The sequence below is a fragment of the Eriocheir sinensis genome, chromosome 41, assembly GCF_024679095.1.
Source record: "Eriocheir sinensis breed Jianghai 21 chromosome 41, ASM2467909v1, whole genome shotgun sequence".
Taxonomy (NCBI): domain Eukaryota; kingdom Metazoa; phylum Arthropoda; class Malacostraca; order Decapoda; family Varunidae; genus Eriocheir; species Eriocheir sinensis.
Window position 1 is genome coordinate 4,766,629 of NC_066549.1, and position 22,258 is coordinate 4,788,886.

General features: G+C 40.1%; 2 protein-coding genes across 3 annotated transcripts in view; one reads left to right on the plus strand and one right to left on the minus strand.

Annotated features, from left to right (window-relative positions):
• The first annotated feature begins 366 nt into the window (after window positions 1-366).
• The window catches only part of LOC127009521 (male-enhanced antigen 1-like), a 64,766-nt gene continuing 42,874 nt past the window's right edge, over window positions 367-22,258 (plus strand). Inside the window, exon 1 of one of the 2 annotated variants that reach the window (XM_050882647.1) lies at window positions 367-504. In XM_050882647.1, coding sequence (XP_050738604.1) covers window positions 502-504 — 3 coding nt within the window. In that variant the 5' untranslated portion in view covers window positions 367-501. Of the gene's footprint in view, window positions 505-15,790; window positions 15,870-22,258 lie in introns of those variants that run through there. The other variant, XM_050882646.1, reaches the window with a different exon arrangement.
• Window positions 10,751-15,899, minus strand: LOC127009522 (uncharacterized). Its single transcript, XM_050882657.1, has 4 exons — window positions 15,757-15,899; window positions 13,731-13,850; window positions 12,805-12,930; window positions 10,751-12,695 (listed from the first exon to the last, which is right to left on the minus strand). The coding sequence occupies exons 1-4, from the start codon at window positions 15,842-15,844 to the stop codon at window positions 12,682-12,684; spliced, it is 348 nt and encodes a 115-aa protein (XP_050738614.1). The 5' UTR covers window positions 15,845-15,899; the 3' UTR covers window positions 10,751-12,681.

The window sequence follows — 22,258 nt, forward strand, 5'->3', positions numbered from 1 at the left end:
GGACTTTTGGTGGGAAATCGTTTTATGTTTAACATGGAGGGAGATCAGTCTGCATGTTAGTGTGTTAGGATAGTATTGTGGTAGTGTCAGGCTGTCCGCAAAACTCTCGTAACTATAAAAGTCGAAAAAAATAGAAATAGTAATAATAACAAGTAATGATAATGGTAACAACAACAAGATGAATGGCAATGGATTGTCTTCCAAGTTGCTGGACATCCTAAAAACTCTCATTAAAACTAAATCTAAATATTGTAAAGAAAAATAGCATACCAATTCGTGATAGAAAGTATTCCGTATATGATTTCACCTCAAAAAGACTAAATGGTTTTGTACCCATCTCTAATTGCTCTTACAGGTACGAAATGCCTAAATACAGTGCCTCCTCGCTGTATATGAGAACGGTGGGAGGAAGGGAGTAGCATCCGGTCCCAGGAAGTCGAGAAGGTGAAGTCTGTTCTGAATTTCCCAAGCGGAACGGATGAGACAAGGAAAGGATAGAGAATGGTAAGTCACCCACGCCCTGTTGTGCCAAAGCTTTCTGGTAGGTATTAAATGAAAGCTCTTAACGATAAGGCACAATCATGATGAAGATCGAGGTGAGGGGAGGATGGAACGTCACCTAAATCCCAGCATAGTAAATGTTTTATGTTAGATAGTAAAGGAAAGTTCTAGTATGGTATTGCAGGACCCTTTTTGTGACTCACATACCAAGCGTTTATGGACTTGTAACATGGCAAAGGATGAGGCTAAGCAGTCGATGGAAAGTGAATGTTGATGCTTTGCAGTGCTATAACAGTATGTTGAAATATGTTGTGTATCATGTATGAGGGCTAAAGACAGACAGGAAAGGCATGCAGGCAGTTAGGCTTATGTAGGCAGACAAAAATAAAGGTAGAAACTAAAGCAGACAGGCAAACCGACGGACTGACAAACAGCAATTCAGCAGAGACGATGGTAGTCTTTTAGAATGGTGTAGTAGTAACCTGGGAAAGGACTGAGGGTTGTGGGGTATAATTGAGTACATTATAAGAGCAATTACTCGTAGTGACACGGGAGAAAAAAATACTTTCATTGGCGTTTAGGTCGTTAAGGCAATTTATCGTGTTTTATATTATTAATAAGAGTTATTTAATCAAACTTTAACTAAATATTGGTATTGTAATATTTTTTTTATTCGCTGCCTTGCCAAACTCATTTCAATTATTTTGCTCAGCCTTTTAAATAGATTGAATTCTGCACGGAATTTAATTTAAAGTCGTTCAATGCAATTTGTTTAGAAAAAAAGTTTTTGTTTTCGGTGTTTTCATTCAGACCAATAATGATATTTCGAATTACTCCGACAATATTATTTTTAAACTTAAAAGTAATCAGATAATTGCAAATACATAAATCGTTTGTTTTAAAGTATGTATATATATATATATATATATATATATATATATATATATATATATATATATATATATATATATATATATATATATATATATATATTGCGGCCCCAAAGAGCTTTTAGTTGTCAACTCCAACATACACAATATTCACCCCTTAACACACGCACTGTATAAAATCAATACGTATACCATTTACTATTTAATAGTTTTTCAATAAATTATGAAATACACGATATATATATATATATATATATATATATATATATATATATATATATATATATATATATATATATATATATATATATATATATATATATATATTTTTTTTTTTTTTTTTTTACAAACTGAGGAAATACGTCGAAAAATGTAAATAATTAGCAGTGAATAAAGATCTTAAATGTTGCTTCATTAAATAACATCGGAGAGAAAAACAAAGAAATATCGTATTATATCAGGTTTAGGCTTTTCATTTATTTGCATTTGAGCCAGTAAAACAGCAAGGCCATACCTCACCTCAGTACCACTAGCACAGAGCACCATCAACACGACCGGAGAATACTTAATGAAGAGCTAATGTATGGCTTAGGCGTTGTTAACCCCTTGAACACGAGGACGGTTGATTATTTGATTCCTTGCTAACGATACTCTGTGTGAGCTTCATTTGTATTTTTTAAGGTGCGAATTCACAAACGAGTTCTATAGAATTATGGCATACGTGACCTAAATTTTTCAGACACGACTGAACCAACATTATTATTATTTCTATCACATGTCCTCACCCGATCCCTAACCTGAAATAGATAGCCAACACATGATCGACGAGGTCTGAGTAATGAAAAGCAATGAAACTTCTATAATATTGTGCACTTTGTAAAAATTCGATTCCACCACAAATGAAGTGGACACTGGTGGATGCGTCGGTCAGGTCTACCTCCGTCATTTTGTCAATCATGCCTTCCATCTTTGTCACAATCCGGAAACTCACGAGATAATACTCCACCTCAAGAACAAACATCTCATTAGTATGTGTGATGTCTGGTGTTGCGTGTGGGATGATATTTTTGCTTTAACGCCCCCCTTCCTCCATTCACCCATTTAAATTAGAATCTCATTAATTTGGTATGATAACCTGTTTTCGCTGCTGTCTTTTCCAGTCTTCTTAAAATATTGCGTCAGTAAAACTATATTTTTTACATATGTATATAAATTTTACGTTTTCTTAATGCTATTCCTAATGTAAAATTAGCTTAATTTCAGAACCATTAAATTATGATATTTACATTGTAAGTTTTACTCAAAGAGAACAGTTTTATTTTGCCACACCAGTGTGTGAAAGTCTGGCATTTTTCAGGATTTTAGAATTGAAGTCTCTGGCACCTCCACTTACAATAATCTTTTTTGGGGGGCTTATAGTAATCTTTTTCCCACGACTGCGTTGCTGTCGTATAGCACACAGGTTCCTTAAAAATAGATAGATAGATAGATATGTTCCTGTAAGTAGTAGTATATGATCCTTTAAATCTATTATTAATTGATAACAAATATGTAAAGTCACATTTTTCCCAAAAAATGTAGTCAGTCAAATGTCAGGCCTCAATAGCACGCAGTAACTATAATTTCATGTGACAGACAGCAACAGATAATCAGTATTAACTTGCCTCGTGTGGGCGTGCAGTAAAAGTTTCCACTCTTGCAAATATTTGAAAAGTAATGATTTCTTTTAAATGAACTGATATATCAGAGAAATTCTTTATGATGGATCATCTATCATGTATGAATATTTCTCTCGTAGACTTGCAAATCAGCATTGAATGTTTAAAAGTGAACGGTTGGCGTTTATAGGGTCGTTTCCATAATGCGAATAGATAGATTCCACATTAATAGTGGAAATATGACGGGGTTTTTTCGCGGTCCCTTGCAACTTCACCAGTAAGCTTTCTCGACCCACAAAAATATGACAACGATTTTTGGTTTTTGGGCAGAGCAACGAGTAAAATGTTTGCCTTTGAGAGAGAGAGAGAGAGAGAGAGAGAGAGTGGGATTCAACACCAGAGCTTGGAAAAATTGCTCTCTCTCTCTCTCTCTCTCTCTCTCTCTCTCTCTCTCTCTCCTCTCTCTCTCTCTCTCCTCTCCTCCTTGCCCCACCACCACCCCTCTCTCCTGCACTGTTGAACTCATCCTTTCTGCCTACCACACAAACCTTATCTAATCCATCATCACGCGGCCTCCTCTCCCTCTGTTCCTCTGCCTCCTCTCCTCTGCCCCGCCCGCCACACCTTGCTTCAGACCTCCTTCCACACCCCACCTTAACCTTTCAACGTAGGCGGCGAAGAGCTAGCGGACTACCGATATATCCTTTATTAGGTTAAAGCATGAATGGAACCAACGGAGCACTGGCGTGGTTAATGCAAGTACGATTTGACAATTTATGAATGGAGGAGACAGATCATAAAGAACTCTGGCCTTATTGATTGACTTGCCATTATCTAGTTCCTTATACTCACGTGTGCCTTTGTATGACCTGTATATCTGTTTATCCTTGTGTGTGTGTGTGTGTGTGTGTGTGTGTATGTGTGTCTTGCCTTGAGGGGGAGAGTTGGCAGTTCGGGTAGAGGAAGGATAACCAGTATCGCTGCGGAGTCTTTTACCATCCAGTCTCTCGCTACATCCAACGTTGTATCATTTTTCAATCCTCGCCGTTAATTAAGACGCCCTCCAACACCCCCCACCACCTCCCCTCCCCCGTGAACGCCACCGTCATCATTTCGTCTTTCCCGTTTTTTTTTTTTTTTTTTTTTTATTATTATTATAACCTCTTCCCCTCGTCGTGTTCGTCCATTCTTACCTTCCTTTTCAGACTTCCTCGCCTTTGTATTCTGCCCTCCATTCTTCATTCCTTCATGTCCTCCCTTCCTCCGAGCTTTTCTTCTCTCTCTCTCTCTCTCTCTCTCTCTCTCTCTCTCTCTCTCTCTCTCTCTCTCTCTCTCTCTCTCTCTCTCTCTCTCTCTCTCTCTCTCTCTATCTCTCTCTCTCTCTCTCTCTCTCTCTCTCTCTCACACACACACACACACACACACACACACACACACGTTCATTCTTTTGCGGGTTCACTCGCCCGAACAGAAGTCCTTTCCTGGGGCTCCCTCGGCGGCGGCGGCGGTGTTGCTCTTGAGGGAAGGAGGACGCCCTGATGGAATTATGGTGGAGGCGGAGGGGTCGGGGAACAGGGAACAGAAAGGGACAGACAGGGTGGCGGTGGAGGGAACAAGTAGGTACAGAGGACAATGACAAAGACGGAAATGATTAGCACTGGCACAGGAGGTAGGGGTAAAAGGAAAGAAAAAAGGTAACGAAGAAAGTTAGCAGACTCAGTGGTAACGAAGGGAACATGCAAGGACAGTGTGCAGTGCATGACAGAAGAGAGAGAGAGAGAGAGAGAGAGAGAGAGAGAGAGAGAGAGAGAGAGAGAGAGAGAGAGAGAGAGAGAGAGAGAGAGAGAGAGAGAGAGAGAGAGAGATTGTCAGCTGGGGATGAGGAAAAAATTGCTCTATAAAGGTGAAGGGAGAGATTGTGATTGTGGTGAGTTTAGACTTTAGAGTGAAATTAATGGATGACGAAGGTGAGTGTTGTAAATCAGGAACACGGAGAAGAATGGAAGGTGAGGAAGAGTTGTTAGAAAAGGAAACGTGGGAGGGAATGACGTACCCTATAGAGTGCAGGGTGGTGAGATTGAAAGTGCGAGTTCATATGGGATAGGGAATGGTGGAAGGGAGGAGGGAGGTAGAGAAGGTGAGGTAGAGGAAATCTGAAATTGGGTTGGTATGTGGGGTAAGGAAAGGTGTGAGGGAAGAGAACGTGGATTGATGGATAGTGATGTTGAAAGGGAAGAGGGAAGGAGGAGGCAGTGGAAGACGGCTTTGAGGTTTACATCTGATGTTGGGTAATTGAATTTCATGAGGGGGGGCGGAGGGGGGAATAAATTAAGTTTTGTTGGTGAAGATAGTGCTATTGAGGGATAAACGCATTAAAGCTGTATTAGTACTAGATGTGTTGGCTGTGATGGTGGTGGTTATGGTGATGGGGGCGCCAGGGTGGTGTTGAAGGAAAGGAAATCATTGTACTTGTGGCTTTTTTTACGGTGATGTGACAAACAGGTACTCGTAGTGATTCTTTAGTGATGGTGATGGTGGTGGTGGTGGTGGCGCTAGGACGGTGTTGAAGGAAAGTTTAGCATTGTACCAGTGATAGTTTCTGACGATTATTGTGAGGCTGTGTTAGTGGAGGTTAGCAGAAGCGTTGACTCAGGTGAAGGTGCTTGTGGTGGTGATGCATGGTAGTAGTGCTGACGCCGCCTGGGCGGCGATGAAGAAAAGGTGATCATCGTACTGGTGGTGTATGAGGGCTGTTGTAGCTGTTAGGACGGTGTTAGGGAAAATAAATTTGTACTCGTGGTTTGTGGTGGTGGTGGGGATGGTACCAGGACGGTGATGAAGAAAAGAGGATAATTATATTAGTGTTTGTGGCGGCGTATATAGTATGCCAGGAAGGTGATGAAGAAAAGGTATTAATTTTACCTGTGGAGTGTGTTGATGGCAGGACAGGGAAACACTAGCAGGCAAACTAGTGGACACTTGTAAACAAGTAAGCAGGGCGAGCAGGTAAATATTCGCACAAGCTGGAAAACATAACCCTGCAGGTCACATGTCCCTTACGGCGTCTGTTCCCGGCGTGGAGGGTTCTCTTCCTCGTTATTATCTTTACCTCGACACAAGCACACTCGTAAGGCTCGGCCACCACGGTTCCCACAGTGACGACAATGCCTTTAATAAGTGCTGTTGAAATGGCAATAAATAGCCATTATGGGAGTTATAATTATATCATTTGAGGTGATCGCTTTTGAAATTGTTGCCATAGGGAAATACTAATCGTGACACGTAATTTAGTTATCTCGAACTGATTGATGCCCCAAAATATCAGTAATATGGTGTAAGTCCAGTAATATCTATATTCCCTGCTTCATTACATTAAACAGTTCCATTCGACAAGTCGTTGCATTATGTATATAATGAAATTGTGCATCATTAGTAATATATTTAATGACTAATCGACACAACAAAAATCGAAGTGTCACAATTCGTTGAATGACTTCACAATTACGGTTTGTTGCCTAATTCTCACGAGTCACTCAAATCATCACTGATATCAGGGGAAAAATAGCACCCTCGAGGATGAAGAAGAGGAATGAAGAGAAAATACTATGAAAGGAAAGGGTGTTTATCAGTGTTTGACAATGTTTCATACCTCGGCTTAATTTTCCGAGTACAGACCAGATGTTCTAAACCAGAGCTAAGGACCCTAATACCGCTTGAGGCACAAGCTCAAGTTTGTTATTATCCATCTTATTGTTACTGTTATTACTATATTATTGTTATTATTATTATTATTATTATTATTATTATTATTATTATTATTATTGGCCAAAGAAAGACAGGTTGGCGTACGCTGCCAATTCCGCTACACGGAGGCGTTAGCGTACGCCGGGCTGTGATTCGAGTTCTGGCTGGGGCATTGTTTGTTTTACTATTGTTACTATTTTATTACGCTCCATTATTACTATTAGTATCGCTGTTGTTGTTCAGAGAGAGAGAGAGAGAGAGAGAGAGAGAGAGAGAGAGAGAGACTGACAAACAAAGATAATCACAAAAAAAAAGATGATAATATTAAGGAGCGTCATTGGTTACCCGTCTTACGAATCCTGTAATGTGATTGGCGGAGCGAGGTCAGCGGATACGATATATCTAAGCTACCCCCTCGTCAGGACCCCCCTTCCGCTCTATGACCTTTTGAAGAAAGCTGCTTCGTGATCTTCTGTCATACCACCGGAAGCCGTCCTCCATGTGATCATTGATAAAGGACCCTGTGAGACGCAGTAAAGGAGAGTTTGTTTTTCTTGACTAAACAAGGATTAGACTGACGCGTACGAATTGGCAAACATTCTAGTTGTTTGTGAGGCATGATGTGGGAGTTGATTCACATTCAGAATCAGTGCCATACCCACTGTCTCTGTCTTTGCCCCAACCCAATCAGTCCGTCCCTGTCAGTATTCACTTTAGTTGGTCATGTGAAGAGCAGCAAACTAGCGGCAGATTGTGTGTGTGTGTATGTGTGTGAGAGAGAGAGAGAGAGAGAGAGAGAGAGAGAGAGAGAGAGAGAGAGAGAGAGAGAGAGAGAGAGAAACAAAGAAAAGCATGAACTGATGAAAATAGAAAGGAGAACAAGGGTTGGGGAGAGGAAATGTAGAGAGAATGGTGAAAGAAAAGAATATGAAAGAAATAGGGAAATAAATAAAATGAAGGAGAAATAAAACGAAAAGAGAGGAAAAGGTGCGAATTGATTAAAAAAATGTGTAAAAGGGAAAAAAAAGCAGAGACGGAAAGAAGAAGAAAAAGACTATAGCACGGAAGATAAGAAAGGTGGTATGAGGGAAGGGTGAAGAGAAGGAATGAGAGAAGAAGGAACGGAACAGAGGGAAGAGAGGCTGAAGGAAAAAGCCGTTGCATTTGAAGGGAACGAGAGAGTAGAGAAAGATAATGGAGTAAAAGGGAAGAGTGAGATGGAAGAAGAAAGAAAAAAGAACGAGACAGAATGAGTAACAGCTGCAAATAAATTTAAGAAAGAGGAAGAAAAAACGAGAGAAATGTGTATATAATAGAGGCAACCAGATGAATATACCAACCGCTTATAAATATAACACAGAAACAAATGATTGACGAAAAGAAAGGAAGGTAGAAACATATTGAGACGAGAAGATGAAGGAGTCACCAAACACAGAAGGAACTACGAGGGGCAAGGATGAGAAGGAGTAGGAAGGACAAGTAAATGAATAAGTAGGACATCGAAGAGAAATATGAGAATGAGGACGAGTACGTATAAAAATGTAAAACGAAGAAAGCACCTGAAAGTGAGTTGCGAAGAGCCAGGAATTTAAGAGGCATATGGAACATGACCTAAAGGAAATGTTAAACGGGACAGGGGCGTGATGAGATAGTGGACATGGGTTGAAAGATGAAAGAAAAAATGAGACCGGGGTGGTAAGTAAAACAGAAAAGGTTATAGAGACGAAGAAAACGAAATCAGTGAGGAGGGAGAAAAGAGGAGAAGAAGGAAGAGGATAACGAGAAGGATACCGTTGAGAGGAAAATAAGAAACAAAAAGAAAGAGTGCAATAAAAAAAAAAATAGATGGGAAGAGAAGAAATTGGAGTGATTAAGGAAATAAACAGAGAGGGAAAGAGAAGGAATAGGAAGAAGATAAAGAAAAGGAGGTTGTGTTAGGGTGAAATAAGAAGTAGAAAGCAAGAGTATAACAAACAGAAAAGAAGGAGGAAACAAGAGGTGGTAGGGAAGAAATAGTTGAAAGGAAGGAAGAGTAAAAGATAAAAGACAACAAAAAGGATAAGGCGAAAAGGGATAACTAAGAGATGCTAAGAAAAAATAAATAAAAATAGAAAGAGAGGGAACAGAGAAGAGCTGAGAGGAGCAAATAAAGTAATGAGAGATAAAGGGAACGAGGAGGAAGAAAATTAGGAAGTATAGACCGTGAAAGAAAGAATCAGAAATGCAAGGAAAATATAATAGTATTAGGAAGAACGAGAAAAGAGAAGAAACGGAAGTGGGAAAAAAAATAATGAGAAAGGGAAAGAGAAGGAAGAAGTAAAACAAAAGAATACCGCGAAAGGAACAATTCAGAAATGCAAGGAAAATTATTATAGAGAAATAGGAAGAGGAAGAAAAGAAAAGGGATGGGCGGGGCAGAGAAAGCCATGAAAGAGAAGGAGAATAAGATGGGGAAAAGATAAGGAAATGAACAACAAGATTACCGTTTAATAAAATAGAAGGAAGAAAAGAGAAAAAATGGGAGGGGCAATGAAAATTTTGAGAGATATGGAACGAAAAGCATGATAGAGAAAAGAGGAGAACTGAGGAGCAAATACAATAATGAGAGAGAACGGGAGAGAGAAGAAAGAAAATAAGCGAGAGGATACCGTGAAGGAGAGAAACAAGAGGAAAAGTATAATAAAAAGGAAGAACGGACAGGAGGAAGTGGAAGGAGGTAACCCCGTCCAGGAAGTAGAAGTAGAAGGAGCGTTTTCGAAGTTACGAGATTACCACTAGCTTCCTCCACCTCCTCCTTTCCTTATCCTCCTCCTACTCCTCCTTTCTTCCTCCTCCTCCTCCTCCTCCTCCTCCTCCTCCTCCTCCTCCTCCTCCTCCACTTCTTTCTCTTCCTCCACTTCTTTTCTTCTTTCTCTTCCTCCTCCACTTCCTTCTTCCCAAGGGCTCGGCTTCTCCCCTAAAAGAGAGAGTTTTCCTTCCGAAGAAAGAGCGGCCGCGTGGAGGCAGAAGGTTAGTCTAAATGAAATATCTCATCCGAGGAGGAAGAGAAGGAAAAGGAGAAGGAGGAAGAGGAGGAGGAGGAGGAAGAAGAGCATGGAGAAAAGAAACTGAAAAAAAAAAAGTGGAGTTGGGGAAGTAGGAGCAAGGACAGAAAAAGAGATCAAGGCGTAAATAAAATGTGGGTAAGAAAAAAAATGAAGAAGAAAAAGGAAAGAGAAAGAATGGAAAGGATTAAATGAGCAAGAAAGATGAAAGGGAATGGGGAGAGGGTGGAGGATAAAGGGTGTCGAAAGAAAATTTTGTCGGGAGAGAAAAAGAAAAAGAAGAATGTTAATGAGGAAGAGGAAGGGCACGCAGACACTGACTCGGAGAATATTTTTTTTTAATAACAAAATAAATGCAAAGGAGAAAAGTGAAATGCAATGCAGCGTTGAAGAAAACTTGAGATGTTTATATCTTTTCTCTGTGTCTGTCTGTCTGTTGTTGTTTGTGCATGTCTTTCTATATGTTCCTCTCTCTCTCTCTCTCTCTCTGCTGAAGTATTTTTGTTTGTCATATTGATAATAAAGCGAACTGAAATGAAAATGTGACTTCATGGGTCCATGTGCATTACCAGTGGGGAGCTACATGCAAAATTTGGTGAGGCTAAGTAAAAAAATAATGTCAGGACGCCTTTTCATTGTTTTGAGAGTCTGCCCGCCTAATGTTTAGGCGGTTCCGCCGACACCCGTCAAGGATACAGAGTCTATGAATATACATATAGATAGATAAATATGTAAGAAGCTATATAAAATTATATTGTAGAATCATAACATAATAATATTAATAAATGTAAATCAGTTATATATATATATATATATATATATATATATATATATATATATATATATATATATATATATATATATATATATATATATATATATATATATATATATAAAATACAATTAATATATAATTGTAATTATATGTAGAACACCATTGTATAATAAACTCACAAAACAAAGACGTAAGTATATATAAATCTAACGACAAATAGGAAAAATTTAATAAATGCAGCATTGCTGTATGCGTCCCATGATGCTATTATGCAGTATGCTCCCATTACGTATGACCAAGTAGTACTAGCCTCATAAACCCAGAGAAAGAAATGAGAGGTTGTGCATTTCCGTCTCCATACCGTATGACTGGATGGCACAGACCTACCTCCTACTTACTAGGAGTTTGGAAAGTCCCCCATAAGTTGAATCCCCGTAAATTTCCAACTTTTCACTAAAATAATCACAAACAGAGTTACAACTCTTTATCCAATCACCCAAGAGAATACCCCCTAGTGAATACTCAACAGTAGAACATATTCACGTTGGCAACAAAGTCTTAGAAAAAAATTGGCCACTATTCATGGCTTTTATTGTATATACAAAAAAATGAATCGGTTCCTCCTTCAGTAGTTATGCAGACACTCATTAGGCAGAGCGTAGATGAACCGTCCGTAAAAGTGTGCGGTGAAGCAGCACGGCAACCATTGAAATTGAACTCCATAAGAAACCGGAGAAATTTCTTATGAAAAGTGTTTGGCACCATCTCCAAAAATCATGAACGGCTTGCTTAGAAACATTTAAGAAATTAAATTGGGAAGACATATAAAGCATGATAAATGAAGAATAACTTTATAACCTCAGATTTGCAGACGACATAGTCTTACTGAGTTTGAGGAAAACTTGCAAAGAAAGATCGAGTAACTTCACAGTAGGTACGACAATAATTATGAAGAAAATTAAAGTAATATTAATAATCGTTTGGCAGGATAACAAATAATGATCAGCAACAGGACACTTGATGTAGTATAGGAAATGATCACATGATCTATGATAATTAATTAATGAAAAGTAGTCTGCGTGCCAAAATTGGAATCTGGATTGGAATTGGAGGAAACTGGAAATATACTTTTATCATAAATAGCAACCTGTCACTTTCTGAAGAGAAGGGTGTGTAGTAATACTGCCATTCCAAACATACACTTCAGTAGCATAGCGTTGCGCAAGAGCTCGAGAGAAAAATTATATTTCCACTATAAAAAATTGATAGAATATGTATGAGCATACCACGAAGATCGGTAACAACCATAATGGACTAGGAAACAAAATTAAAAATATTCTAAAGACGATTGAGAACAAGAAATAGATGTGGGAAGGATCATTTCGGCATAGAACTGTAAACATGAACAACCGAACTACAAGAATTTGATCCCAGAAATTGTGAAAGTCAGGGCAGACGGAATCAGATGGAGATTTGAAGGTCGAACATCTGCCGGAGCAGGAACACATATTAAAAAATCTGAGAGGTAAAGGAAGCAGAGGAGGGAAAGGGAGTTGGGAATAGCTGTTGTCGTGCAGTGGATTAGTAATGCCCGATGATGGTGGTGGCGGTGTCTTCATGACATTCTCTTTTGTTCCCTCCTACTATCTCTCTCCTTAATTTCAGCCCATAACTGGATATTGCGTCTCTGTACATACGCAACGATAACACCTGCACTCGTACCCTCAACCATGATTCTGTCGAATTTGCCATGCTCTTGTTAAGACTAATTACATTATATTACTAAATACGTCTGTAATAAAAAAAACTAAATGAATAAAAGTTCACACGAAAAATGGAACCGTGTAATTGACAAGCGATGTGACTCGTAATGAAACAGCAGTCCTGAGTTCAAACCCACGATGCATGAACCTGTTAAAGTGGTAACTAGTGAGAAAGGCGTTGCTGGAGGATGGCTTGGGGGCGGTCATGTTGCTGTCTTCTCGTAGTTATGCCTTTCACTCCTAATTCTTCCAATCGTCAGGTCTCCCACACATTCGAGTATATGGCCTGCGTGTCCTTATCGTTCTCTAGTATTTAGTATCTGAAAAAAATATGTTGTACGGGCACATCAATGTTTATGATACAATTCTATTTATAAAAACATATTGTGAAAAACGCACACACACACACACACACACACACACACACACCTTTGTCAGTGAGGGCGCAAAACGGTTCATACAGGCTGTTGGTGATTACGTACACTGCTCCATCGGTTCCTGGAGGTGGAGAGCCACTGAGAAGTCTGTCACCCTGCCCTTGTTGCCTCCTCAAACCTGCGATCAGACGCTGCTTTAGGAAGTAAAAGGGCAATGGGAAAGGGAGAGTTAACCAGCATCTCGATTCTTTCACCCCTTTCCCTGGAACAGCCTTCGTCTGTATATCCTTCTGCCTATGACTTTAACTCTTTCAAGCTTTTAAGAGGGGAGAGTCAATAATTTATACAGTAAATATTTTTCAAGGAAGTCGCAGCTCTCGGTTTGAAATCTCTGGAGCAGTTGACACAGCGTCTCCCATTGTTCATGATCCCAATAAGCTTAGTCGGCAAACAATATTACCTTAGCAGCTCTATAGACTATACAAACTGTGGTAACAGTAACACAGGTGAAAGAGACGTCCATGTATTCCTAGGTAAAATAGGCATGTGCATTCCAGGATTGTCAATGACAGTCATTGTAGGGATGTCAACAGCAGCGGGGTCCATTTCATAGTGTGATCCGTCCTCCTCGGACTTGTATGTTTTCCAATTTCTCATGCGCAACTTTCATAACCTCTTATCAGAGATCATTTTGACTCTTCATCCTGCATGGCCACAAAATGTGGTATGATGTGACATTATAAAATCACTGTATATGTTCGGGCTTAGTAGCAGTGGCACATTCACGGTTATGCAATTATATCAAGAAGGTAATCTGGTATAACATTCACGAGGTACTTTTTGTATCAGTGCCTCATTCTTTAATACTACTACCTTATTTGACTAACACTGAGTGCCTAAATGAATTTGTAACCCCTCGTTACACACACACACACACACACACACACACACACACACACACGCTCACACACACGCTACCTGTGTCGTCAAAAGGTTCATATAAGCTGCTGTTGCTTATGTACATCAAACTCTTGGGCCTGTCGAGTGAAGTACCTCTGACGGAGCTGGCATCCTGGCCCTGCTTGGCTCTTGGGGAACCTTGCAGGGGTGGCGAGAAAAGGAAGAAGGTTAGAGGTGCAGAGATGATGATGATGAGGAGGAGGAGGAGGATTGATTACGACGTGGGTTCTCAGCCTTGGACAACATCAAGACTTTAAATCACGTTTATTAATAAGTAAGGGAGGCAGCTCAAGGGGGGAAAAAAAGCCCTCTATACGGTGCTCCGACATAAGAAAAAAGAACGAGAGGTCAGTTTCGGGTGGAGAGGTGTCTTGGTAGTCTCCTCTTGAAATAGTTCAAGTCGTAGACAGGAGGAAATACAGACGAAGGAAGGCTGTTCCAGAGTTAACCAGCGGAAGGGATAAGAGAATTAAGATGATGGTTAACTCTTGCATAAGGGATTTGGAGAGAACAGGGATGAGCAAGAGTATGAAGAAAAAGTTAGAAAGAGTTATCAAGACACCCCATGGGTCTAGGGCCAAAAGTGGAGTCCGATCTAGGGGCATTTATGGCCCCGCCCCAAGATGGGGATTCCGAGGCCTTGTGATTTTAAGCCATTATGAATTTCGATCAATACTGAGGAAATGGTGTGTGTGTTGCGTGTATGTAGTGTGATGTTGAAAGTAAAAGAATTGGTCTTTAGAGAACATGCTGAACTACTCTCTGGTATTAATGAGACAATAGGGAAACGAAATGTGAGGACACACGAAGGGTCTTTGATAGGCTTGCCGCACCCCTACACCTCCCGTATGTGCTTCACCGCTCTGGCAGATAGGTGATCCTGCGAAGACACGCATTACCGAAGGCTTCGACACGCCTTTCCAAGGCAATATTCAATGTTCATGTCTAACAACCATACAGTAAGACGAGGAACACAAGTGACTTTATGAGTCATATCTTTGTCCGCTAGCATAGATATCGACAACGCCATATGCTAGTGCTGGGCAAGTTTATAACTCCGTGGGCCTGGCCAATCCGTCGAGTGACTTCCTTGTAAGGTCCAGTAATGTTACGCACTATGCTACCAAGGTATGTGAAACTTTTGGTGACCTCGACACCCTCACCACGCCCCTGAACAGACTTAACTATATCATCCAGCAAGTCTCCAAACGACTAGACCTTGGTTTTGGCCAAGAAGACCTTCATTCAGAGAGGCTTCAACTCATGCATCACTTCGGAAGCCAACACCAGGAACTTCTGAGATTCCGCGAGAAGTACAGCATCATCAGCAAAATCACGGTCATGTCGCCAACAGATGCTCCGCATCGAGTTTGATCAACAACCTCGCCTAATACCAAGTCCATGCTAGTGTTGAAAAGTGATGGAAACAGGGCGTTTAGGCGACTCCTCACACTTTCACTGAGACGTACGTTTGTGTTTGTATATTTCTAACTTACACACGGAATTATAATTATCCAGAGAGAGAGAGAGAGAGAGAGAGAGAGAGAGAGAGAGAGAGAGAGAGAGAGAGAGAGAGAGACGTCGTTCCGCTCGGACCACGATATAACTTCCACGAACAACGTATGGTAAGGTCTTGTGTAACAAACTAACTCTCAAGAAACATATTTTTAAGTTACTATGTTTCCAGTCCGGAACGGTGAAGTAACAGTTCGAGCCTAACTAAGATTAGCAAAAGAACGCAAATGGTAACCGAAAAACAGTTAATATATATATATATATATATATATATATATATATATATATATATATATATATATATATATATATATATATATATATATATATATATACATAGGTAGGTAGGTATGTAAGTAGATAAATAGATAGATGGAGAGATAGAGAGATAGAGATAGATATAGGTAGATATGGATAGAGATAGCTAGTGATAGACAGATAGATATAGATTCAGATATACATCATGAGCCTGTATAATTCCGGGTTAGGGACTATTTACCTACACACGCACTGGACTGTTGGCACTTACTTAACCTCGTTGGCTTGTGCGTATCATTGTCACAACTGCCACCACTGCTGCCACTACAACTATAACGCTGCCAACACCGACGAGCCATGGCATCAGCACCTCGCCGCTTTCTTGTGAGCAGATGGCAGGGAGTGTAGGTCCGTCGGGGGCGTCAGAGGGAATGAGGGAGGTGGGAACGGGACTGTTACACTGATTTTGCTGGTGAGTGTTGTTCACTGACCAAAACGAGGCACCTCGCGCTATAACACTGAAGCTCTTAAAATCATCATATGACAAATCCTTGACCGTGCCACATGAGCCAAAGCAAGTATCGACTTGAAACTTGCAATACTGATTCCAGCCAGCGACCCAGGTTACTTTCACCTTCAGCCTGTACCACCGCGAACCGTCGATACACAGGTTTTCTGAGGAGATTGTATTAGAAATCTGATCATGAACAACAAAATTTATAGTAACACCGTCAAAGTCTTGGTAAGGGTAAAACAACAGTTGTCCTTCGTTTACGGTAAACTTTTTAATTTCCTCCGAGCTGTTGAAAGGCACTTCCTTGTCGACACAGTCAAGGGAAGCAGCAGCAGCTACAAGGGTGAAGGCCGTTGTAAGAAGCACAAGCCTCAGCATGGCGCCTGTAGGCCACCGAGAGGAAGAGCGTGTGATGCACACTGTGGCTGGGAAGTCACTGCCAGCCCTAACGAGTCTTATTAATTAACGACAGTCCATGTAAGTGTTGAAATGTGATGGACACAGGATATTAGGTGACTCATCACACTTTCACTAAGCCGTACGTGTGTGTTTGTATAATATATTTCTAACTCGGAATTTTAATTATCCAGAGAGAGAGAGAGAGAGAAGTGACGCCTCTCCACTCAACTTATGGTAAGGTTTTGTGTTACCAAACTAACTCTCAAGAAACAGTTTTTTTAAGTAACTGTTTCCAGTCCAGAACGGTGAAGTAAGAGTTCGAGCCGAACTAAGATTAGCAAAAGCAACACAAATATATATATATATATATATATATATATATATATATATATATATATATATATATATATATATATATATATATATATATATATATATATATATATATATATATATATATATATATATATATATATATATATATATATATATATATATATATATATATATATATATATATATATATATATATATATATATATATATATATATATATATATATATATATATATATATATATATATATATATATATATATATATATATATATATATATATATATATATATATATATATATATATATATATATATCTCTTATCATCTCTTACTAAATCAGCTACCTCGAGGCGGGGCGGTCTGTACCGTCTCCGCCAGTTCTTCTCCCCTGCACAGTTGCTGTCCCTATACACGGGCCTGGTCCGCGCTCTGATGGAGTATGCATCTCATGTGGGGGCTCCACCACACAGCTCTTCTGGACAGAGTGGAGGCAAAGGCTCTTCGTCTCATCAGCTCTCCTCCTCATACTGATAGTCTTCTACCTCTTAAATTCCGCCGCAATGTTGCCTCTCTTTCTATCTTCTATCGATATTTCCACGCTGACTGCTCTTCTGAACTTGCTAACTGCATGCCTCCCCCCCTCCCGCGGCCCCGCTGCACTCGACTTTCTACTCATGCTCATCCCTATACTGTCCAAACCCCTTATGCAAGAGTTAACCAGCATCTTCACTCTTTCATCCCTCACGCTGGTAAACTCTGGAACAATCTTCCTTCATCTGTATTTCCTCCTGCCTACGACTTGAACTCTTTCAAGAGGAGGGTATCAGGACACCTCTCCTCCCGAAACTGACTTATCTTTCGGCCACCTCTTTGGATTCTTTTTAGGAGCAGCGAGTAGCGGGCTTTTTTTTTATTAATGTTTACTTTTTTGTGCCCTTGAGCTGTCTCCTTTGCTGTAAAAAAAAATATATATATATATATATATATATATATATATATATATATATATATATATATATATATATATATATATATATATATATATATATATCGTCACCTTCGAAACAAACCGCCTTAGTCAATATTTTCTATTTTTCAGGAAATCAGAAAAGATCTGTCATTATCTCATTCGGCTTAAGACTTAGGCAGAAATGAAAAGGCCAATTCTAGAAACTCAAACCCTGAATGACGAAGGGAACTATACAAAAATGGGCGTCACATGATGAAAATTTGATGTACACAAAAACCAGGAAATCGCTGAAAAATGACTTAGGCAATTATTTATGAGGGTGACGTGTATATATATATATATATATATATATATATATATATATATATATATATATATATATATATATATATATATATATATATATATATAAACTGGTTTTCGGTTAATATTTGTGTTGCTTTTGCTAATCTTAGTTCGGATTCACGAATGTGGACAAGTCAAAATTGTTTATTATCGATGACTCTTTGCGAACGAGGAATAATGGCGCAAAACTTAAATAAAGGCAAGTAAATTCAGACTGCACCAAATTTTTCTTCACCAACGTTGTAGAGCGAGAATGGAATAGGCTCCCACCTTCAGTGGTACAGTGTAACACGAGTGACTCCTTTAACCCTTGAAGGGGAAACCCCCAAACCGTGTAACTAATCCGGGAATGTGGGGTTCATCATACCGCAAGCTTTAAATGAAACGAATTGTATTTTTATTTAGTTTTAATAAGAAACATACAAGTGTGACTGCAAAAAATTGTCCTTTGACTATCTTTTATGACTAAGAAACTAAAAAAAAATCCCTGATTCTCGTAGGATACAGATCCTACCCTTAAAAAAATAATAATTCATTGATAATTATCAAAAATAATAAAAAATGGATGGCTTGCTTCCGAATCATTAAAAGTAGGGTTTGATGCCGGGGCAACAGTTTGGCAGATACTGGATTCCCCTCTCGGAGAAGAAACTCCTATCTGTGGAAGACAAATGGGACAGACTTTTTAGACATTCTTTTTTGTGTATGTTCTGTGAGTGCAAAGTTTTTTTTTCTGTATGAATTATTGACTTTATTTAAATTGTCAACATATTGTTCAAATACATTCACCTATCCAAGTGGTATGTTCAGGTATGGATTTTAGTTATATTTACCTTTTACTTTTATTCACAGCATTCGAGGCAGAGGGGTACCATGTGTTCTCTGCAGGTAGGCTTATGACACCTTACACACCTCTCTCTTTTCTTTCTGTCCTTGGAACTTGGGCAAAGTCCACATCTAACAGCTGTCTGTGGGGCTTGCACAGGTGCTGTATAGAAGTTGCTGTAACCAAACACTTCTTCGATGAGCCTTTTGACGGCAGTATGCTGGCCAGGTAAAGTCAAGCGGTACTTAGCCCACGGTTCGATGAGTTTTCTGCCCAGCTCTTTCATGAAAGTCACCCTTGACATCTGTTTGCCATCTCTTTCCTTGTTCTTGGCAGTATAGATGACGTACGCATTCAGAACAGCTATATTCTCTAGTCCCATGAACACAAATAATGGCCAGCGCCTAGTCTACCTGCTGCAGGTGTAGTAGGAACACAGGTGGTCAAAGGAATCCCCACTCCACCTTTGTGCTTGTTGTAGTAGAGGACAGCTGTAGACTTTTCCCTCTCACCAAACTCTAGTTTGGGGTGCACAGTGGACAGTAGGGAGACAAACTTGTCTCTTTTCGGTTTGTATGAGATGAGAGTGCCGACCCCAAGCTAGAACCGTGAAACATAAAGAGGAGTACGGCAAACCCCAGGCTATCTGCTATTCCTCTACGTCTACCCCTTCCTAGAGACACTGGAGCACTGCCATTTGCCCCACCAACCCACGTGGTAGTGAGTAGGAACATGCACATATAACTCAAAAAGTGCTATTGCGCATCAAGTTGGGGCTTAAGGTACCCCACATTCCCTTTCAAGGGTCTCTCTCTCTCTCTCACACACACACACACACACACACACACACACACACACACACACATACACACACACACACACACACACACACACACTATTTTACTCTCATTCTTCAGCACAGTCCTTGTCAGTTTGCCTGTTCTCTTCTCTCCATCTCCTGTGGACATTTACTTTTCTTCCTCCCCCTCTAACCTCCTTCCGTGGACCTTGTCGTGACTGTTTTTCTCCTCCTCTCCACTAGTTGTTTCTGCCCTTCTCCCTTTTACACTTCCGAATCTCCCCTGCTCCCCTTCCGTGTTTCTCTTGTTCTCTCAGTTGTCATCCTCTGCCTCCCTCGCCCTGCCCGCTGTTCCCCGCCATGACTGCGTCTCCTCTTGAGCCGTCAAGTTTCCGGACATGCCCTCCGGCGCTTTTCCGATCCCCCTAAATCAGGTCAAAAATTCCTTGGCAGCCGTCGAGTATTTTTTCCTGCTATCCTGTCATGTAATCAGCTTGTCTGTGGGACGGATGGTTCAATTAACGACACCAAGGCTCTCGTATTTCATAACACAACAAACGTTTTCCCCCTCGTTTTCAAATGTGTGCGTCCTCTATTCTAAACGAAATGTTCTTGTAGTATTGTGGCAATCGAGTCACCTGAGAAGTATCAGTCAAATTATGTGCATTTGAAGGGTGGTGCATTTAGTGAACCAGTTGAAAAACGTATGAATTAAGATGTTACGTACGGACGGTAGACGGTCCTACGAACGCCCTATGTCAAGTTATTCCAGGCAGGCCACATGCTTCCCCCTTTCCACTGCCATTGTACTTTTATTACATGTATATCAACGTAAAGGGAACATTGGGATGCAGCTGATCTATATCACAAACGTAAATAATATACAGCTGTTTCTTCTTCTCCAAGCCCTGCACTCGTCGCTGGCAACGCAACAAGCAATCACAGGCGAGGTGGAAAACTGTCGGATATCTGTTCATACAACTTGCCTAAAACACTTTTCACTCTGTTTTCTTTATTTACTCTATTAGAAGAAAGTTGTCATGATCGAATTTAACTGTCATATTTTAAGTGCAGCAGCATCTCCTCCACATTACCAGCACGCAAATAATTTTCATGATTGTACAAAGCAAATCAACTCCGATATCGGTTAACCCTTACTTTTTGCCAGAACTAGATATCGGAAAAGAGGCATATTTTTTATACTGCTGGTGTAAATTCCTACTCGTCATTGTACGAGTATACTTCACTAAAAATATTAATAATAATAATATTAGCTTAAAATTTAGGCATGTCTTCTTGATATCCAGTTTCAATGCGCACTGTCCAGATGGCAGATTACTCTTTATTACGCCCACGCAGAAAATTCTTAGAAAACACACCATTATTATTCACTAAAGTCTCTTGCAGTTAATTTTCTTGTCTTCATAAACGGACAAGTGATAGATTTTATTTTACCTGCAAATTGCTTTGTTGAGACACCTGATTAGCGAAGTCGGGTTACAGAAATTATTGCACGTGTCCAGGAGGGGGATACTGTGTTGCCTGGGAAGGGTGGACACTGCTTGATGGGGGAGAGAGAGAGAGAGAGAGAGAGAGAGAGAGAGAGAGAGAGAGAGAGAGAGAGAGAGAGAGAGAGAGAGAGAGAATTCGCTCCTCCCAAAAAATACACAGTACACACACATAAGAAAAAACTTTACATCAGTGACCAAAGAAATCTAGAAATAAGGAATTTTCATACTAAGTTTCCGATAATATAGCATAAGTTTGTGAAATATCCGAACTCTAAAGTAAATGATGAGTCAGATTATCGCCATGAAGGTGGAGGAACCATTGAGGAGACATGGAGGCAAAGTATGAGTGAGGGAGAAAGAGGGAGACATATGTGTGTTCTGAGAAAACGCAGTCGGGAGTTGTCAAGGAGGTAAAGAGGAGAGAAAGAGATGAACTAGTATGCTCTGAAGAAACGTGGATAGGTGTCAGAGAGTGAAATGGTGAGATAGAAAGAGAGAGGTTGGCAGGTGTTGCTGATCAGAAGCGGAGAAAGATGTGAGGGAGTGGGAGGGAAGGAGAAGAAAGGGGTGCAGGCGTGTACTGAGACGTGGAAGGAAGGTGCGGAATGAGAGGGAGGGACGAGGAGAGGAAGGTGTGTGCTGTGGTGGCGTGAAGAAAGGTGTCAAGCAGTGAGAGGGAAGTGTGTGATGAGGCTGCGTAAAAGAAGGGTGTCAGGGTGTAAGAGAAAGGTATTTGCTGAAGAGACTCCACTTCGACTGGACGCTGACTAGGTGGCTGACAGAGCAGATTGGTCACTTTTTATTTATTATTAAAATGAAGAAAATGACAAATTCATAAAGGAATTTTCTTAGAAGTTTCTCGGGGCAACAGACTTTCTTCTTTTCAACTTCATGATCGCGAAATTGTTTGATAAAAGAATACAAAAAGTTTATGAAGCAATTTCCTATCGTGGACTTGGTACGTCAGGAAGCAGCTCTTGATAGACGGAGAGAACGAATTCCTGAAAAACTTCGACGGCTTTTAAATTTTGTCCCATATAACGTTGTCTGTTCTATCTGTGCTATCAAATAA

Bases quoted from the DNA above. Each gene is read 5' to 3' on its own strand.
- LOC127009522 (XM_050882657.1), bottom strand. From the start codon at position 15,844: ATGGCTCGTCGGTGTTGGCAGCGTTATAGTTGTAGTGGCAGCAGTGGT. The intron at 13,851-15,756 runs GTAAGTGCCAAC...CACCCCTGCAAG, and splicing joins GCACAAGCCAACGAGGTTAA to GTTCCCCAAGAGCCAAGCAG. The intron at 12,931-13,730 runs GTAGCGTGTGTG...GTCTGATCGCAG, and splicing joins TGAACCTTTTGACGACACAG to GTTTGAGGAGGCAACAAGGG.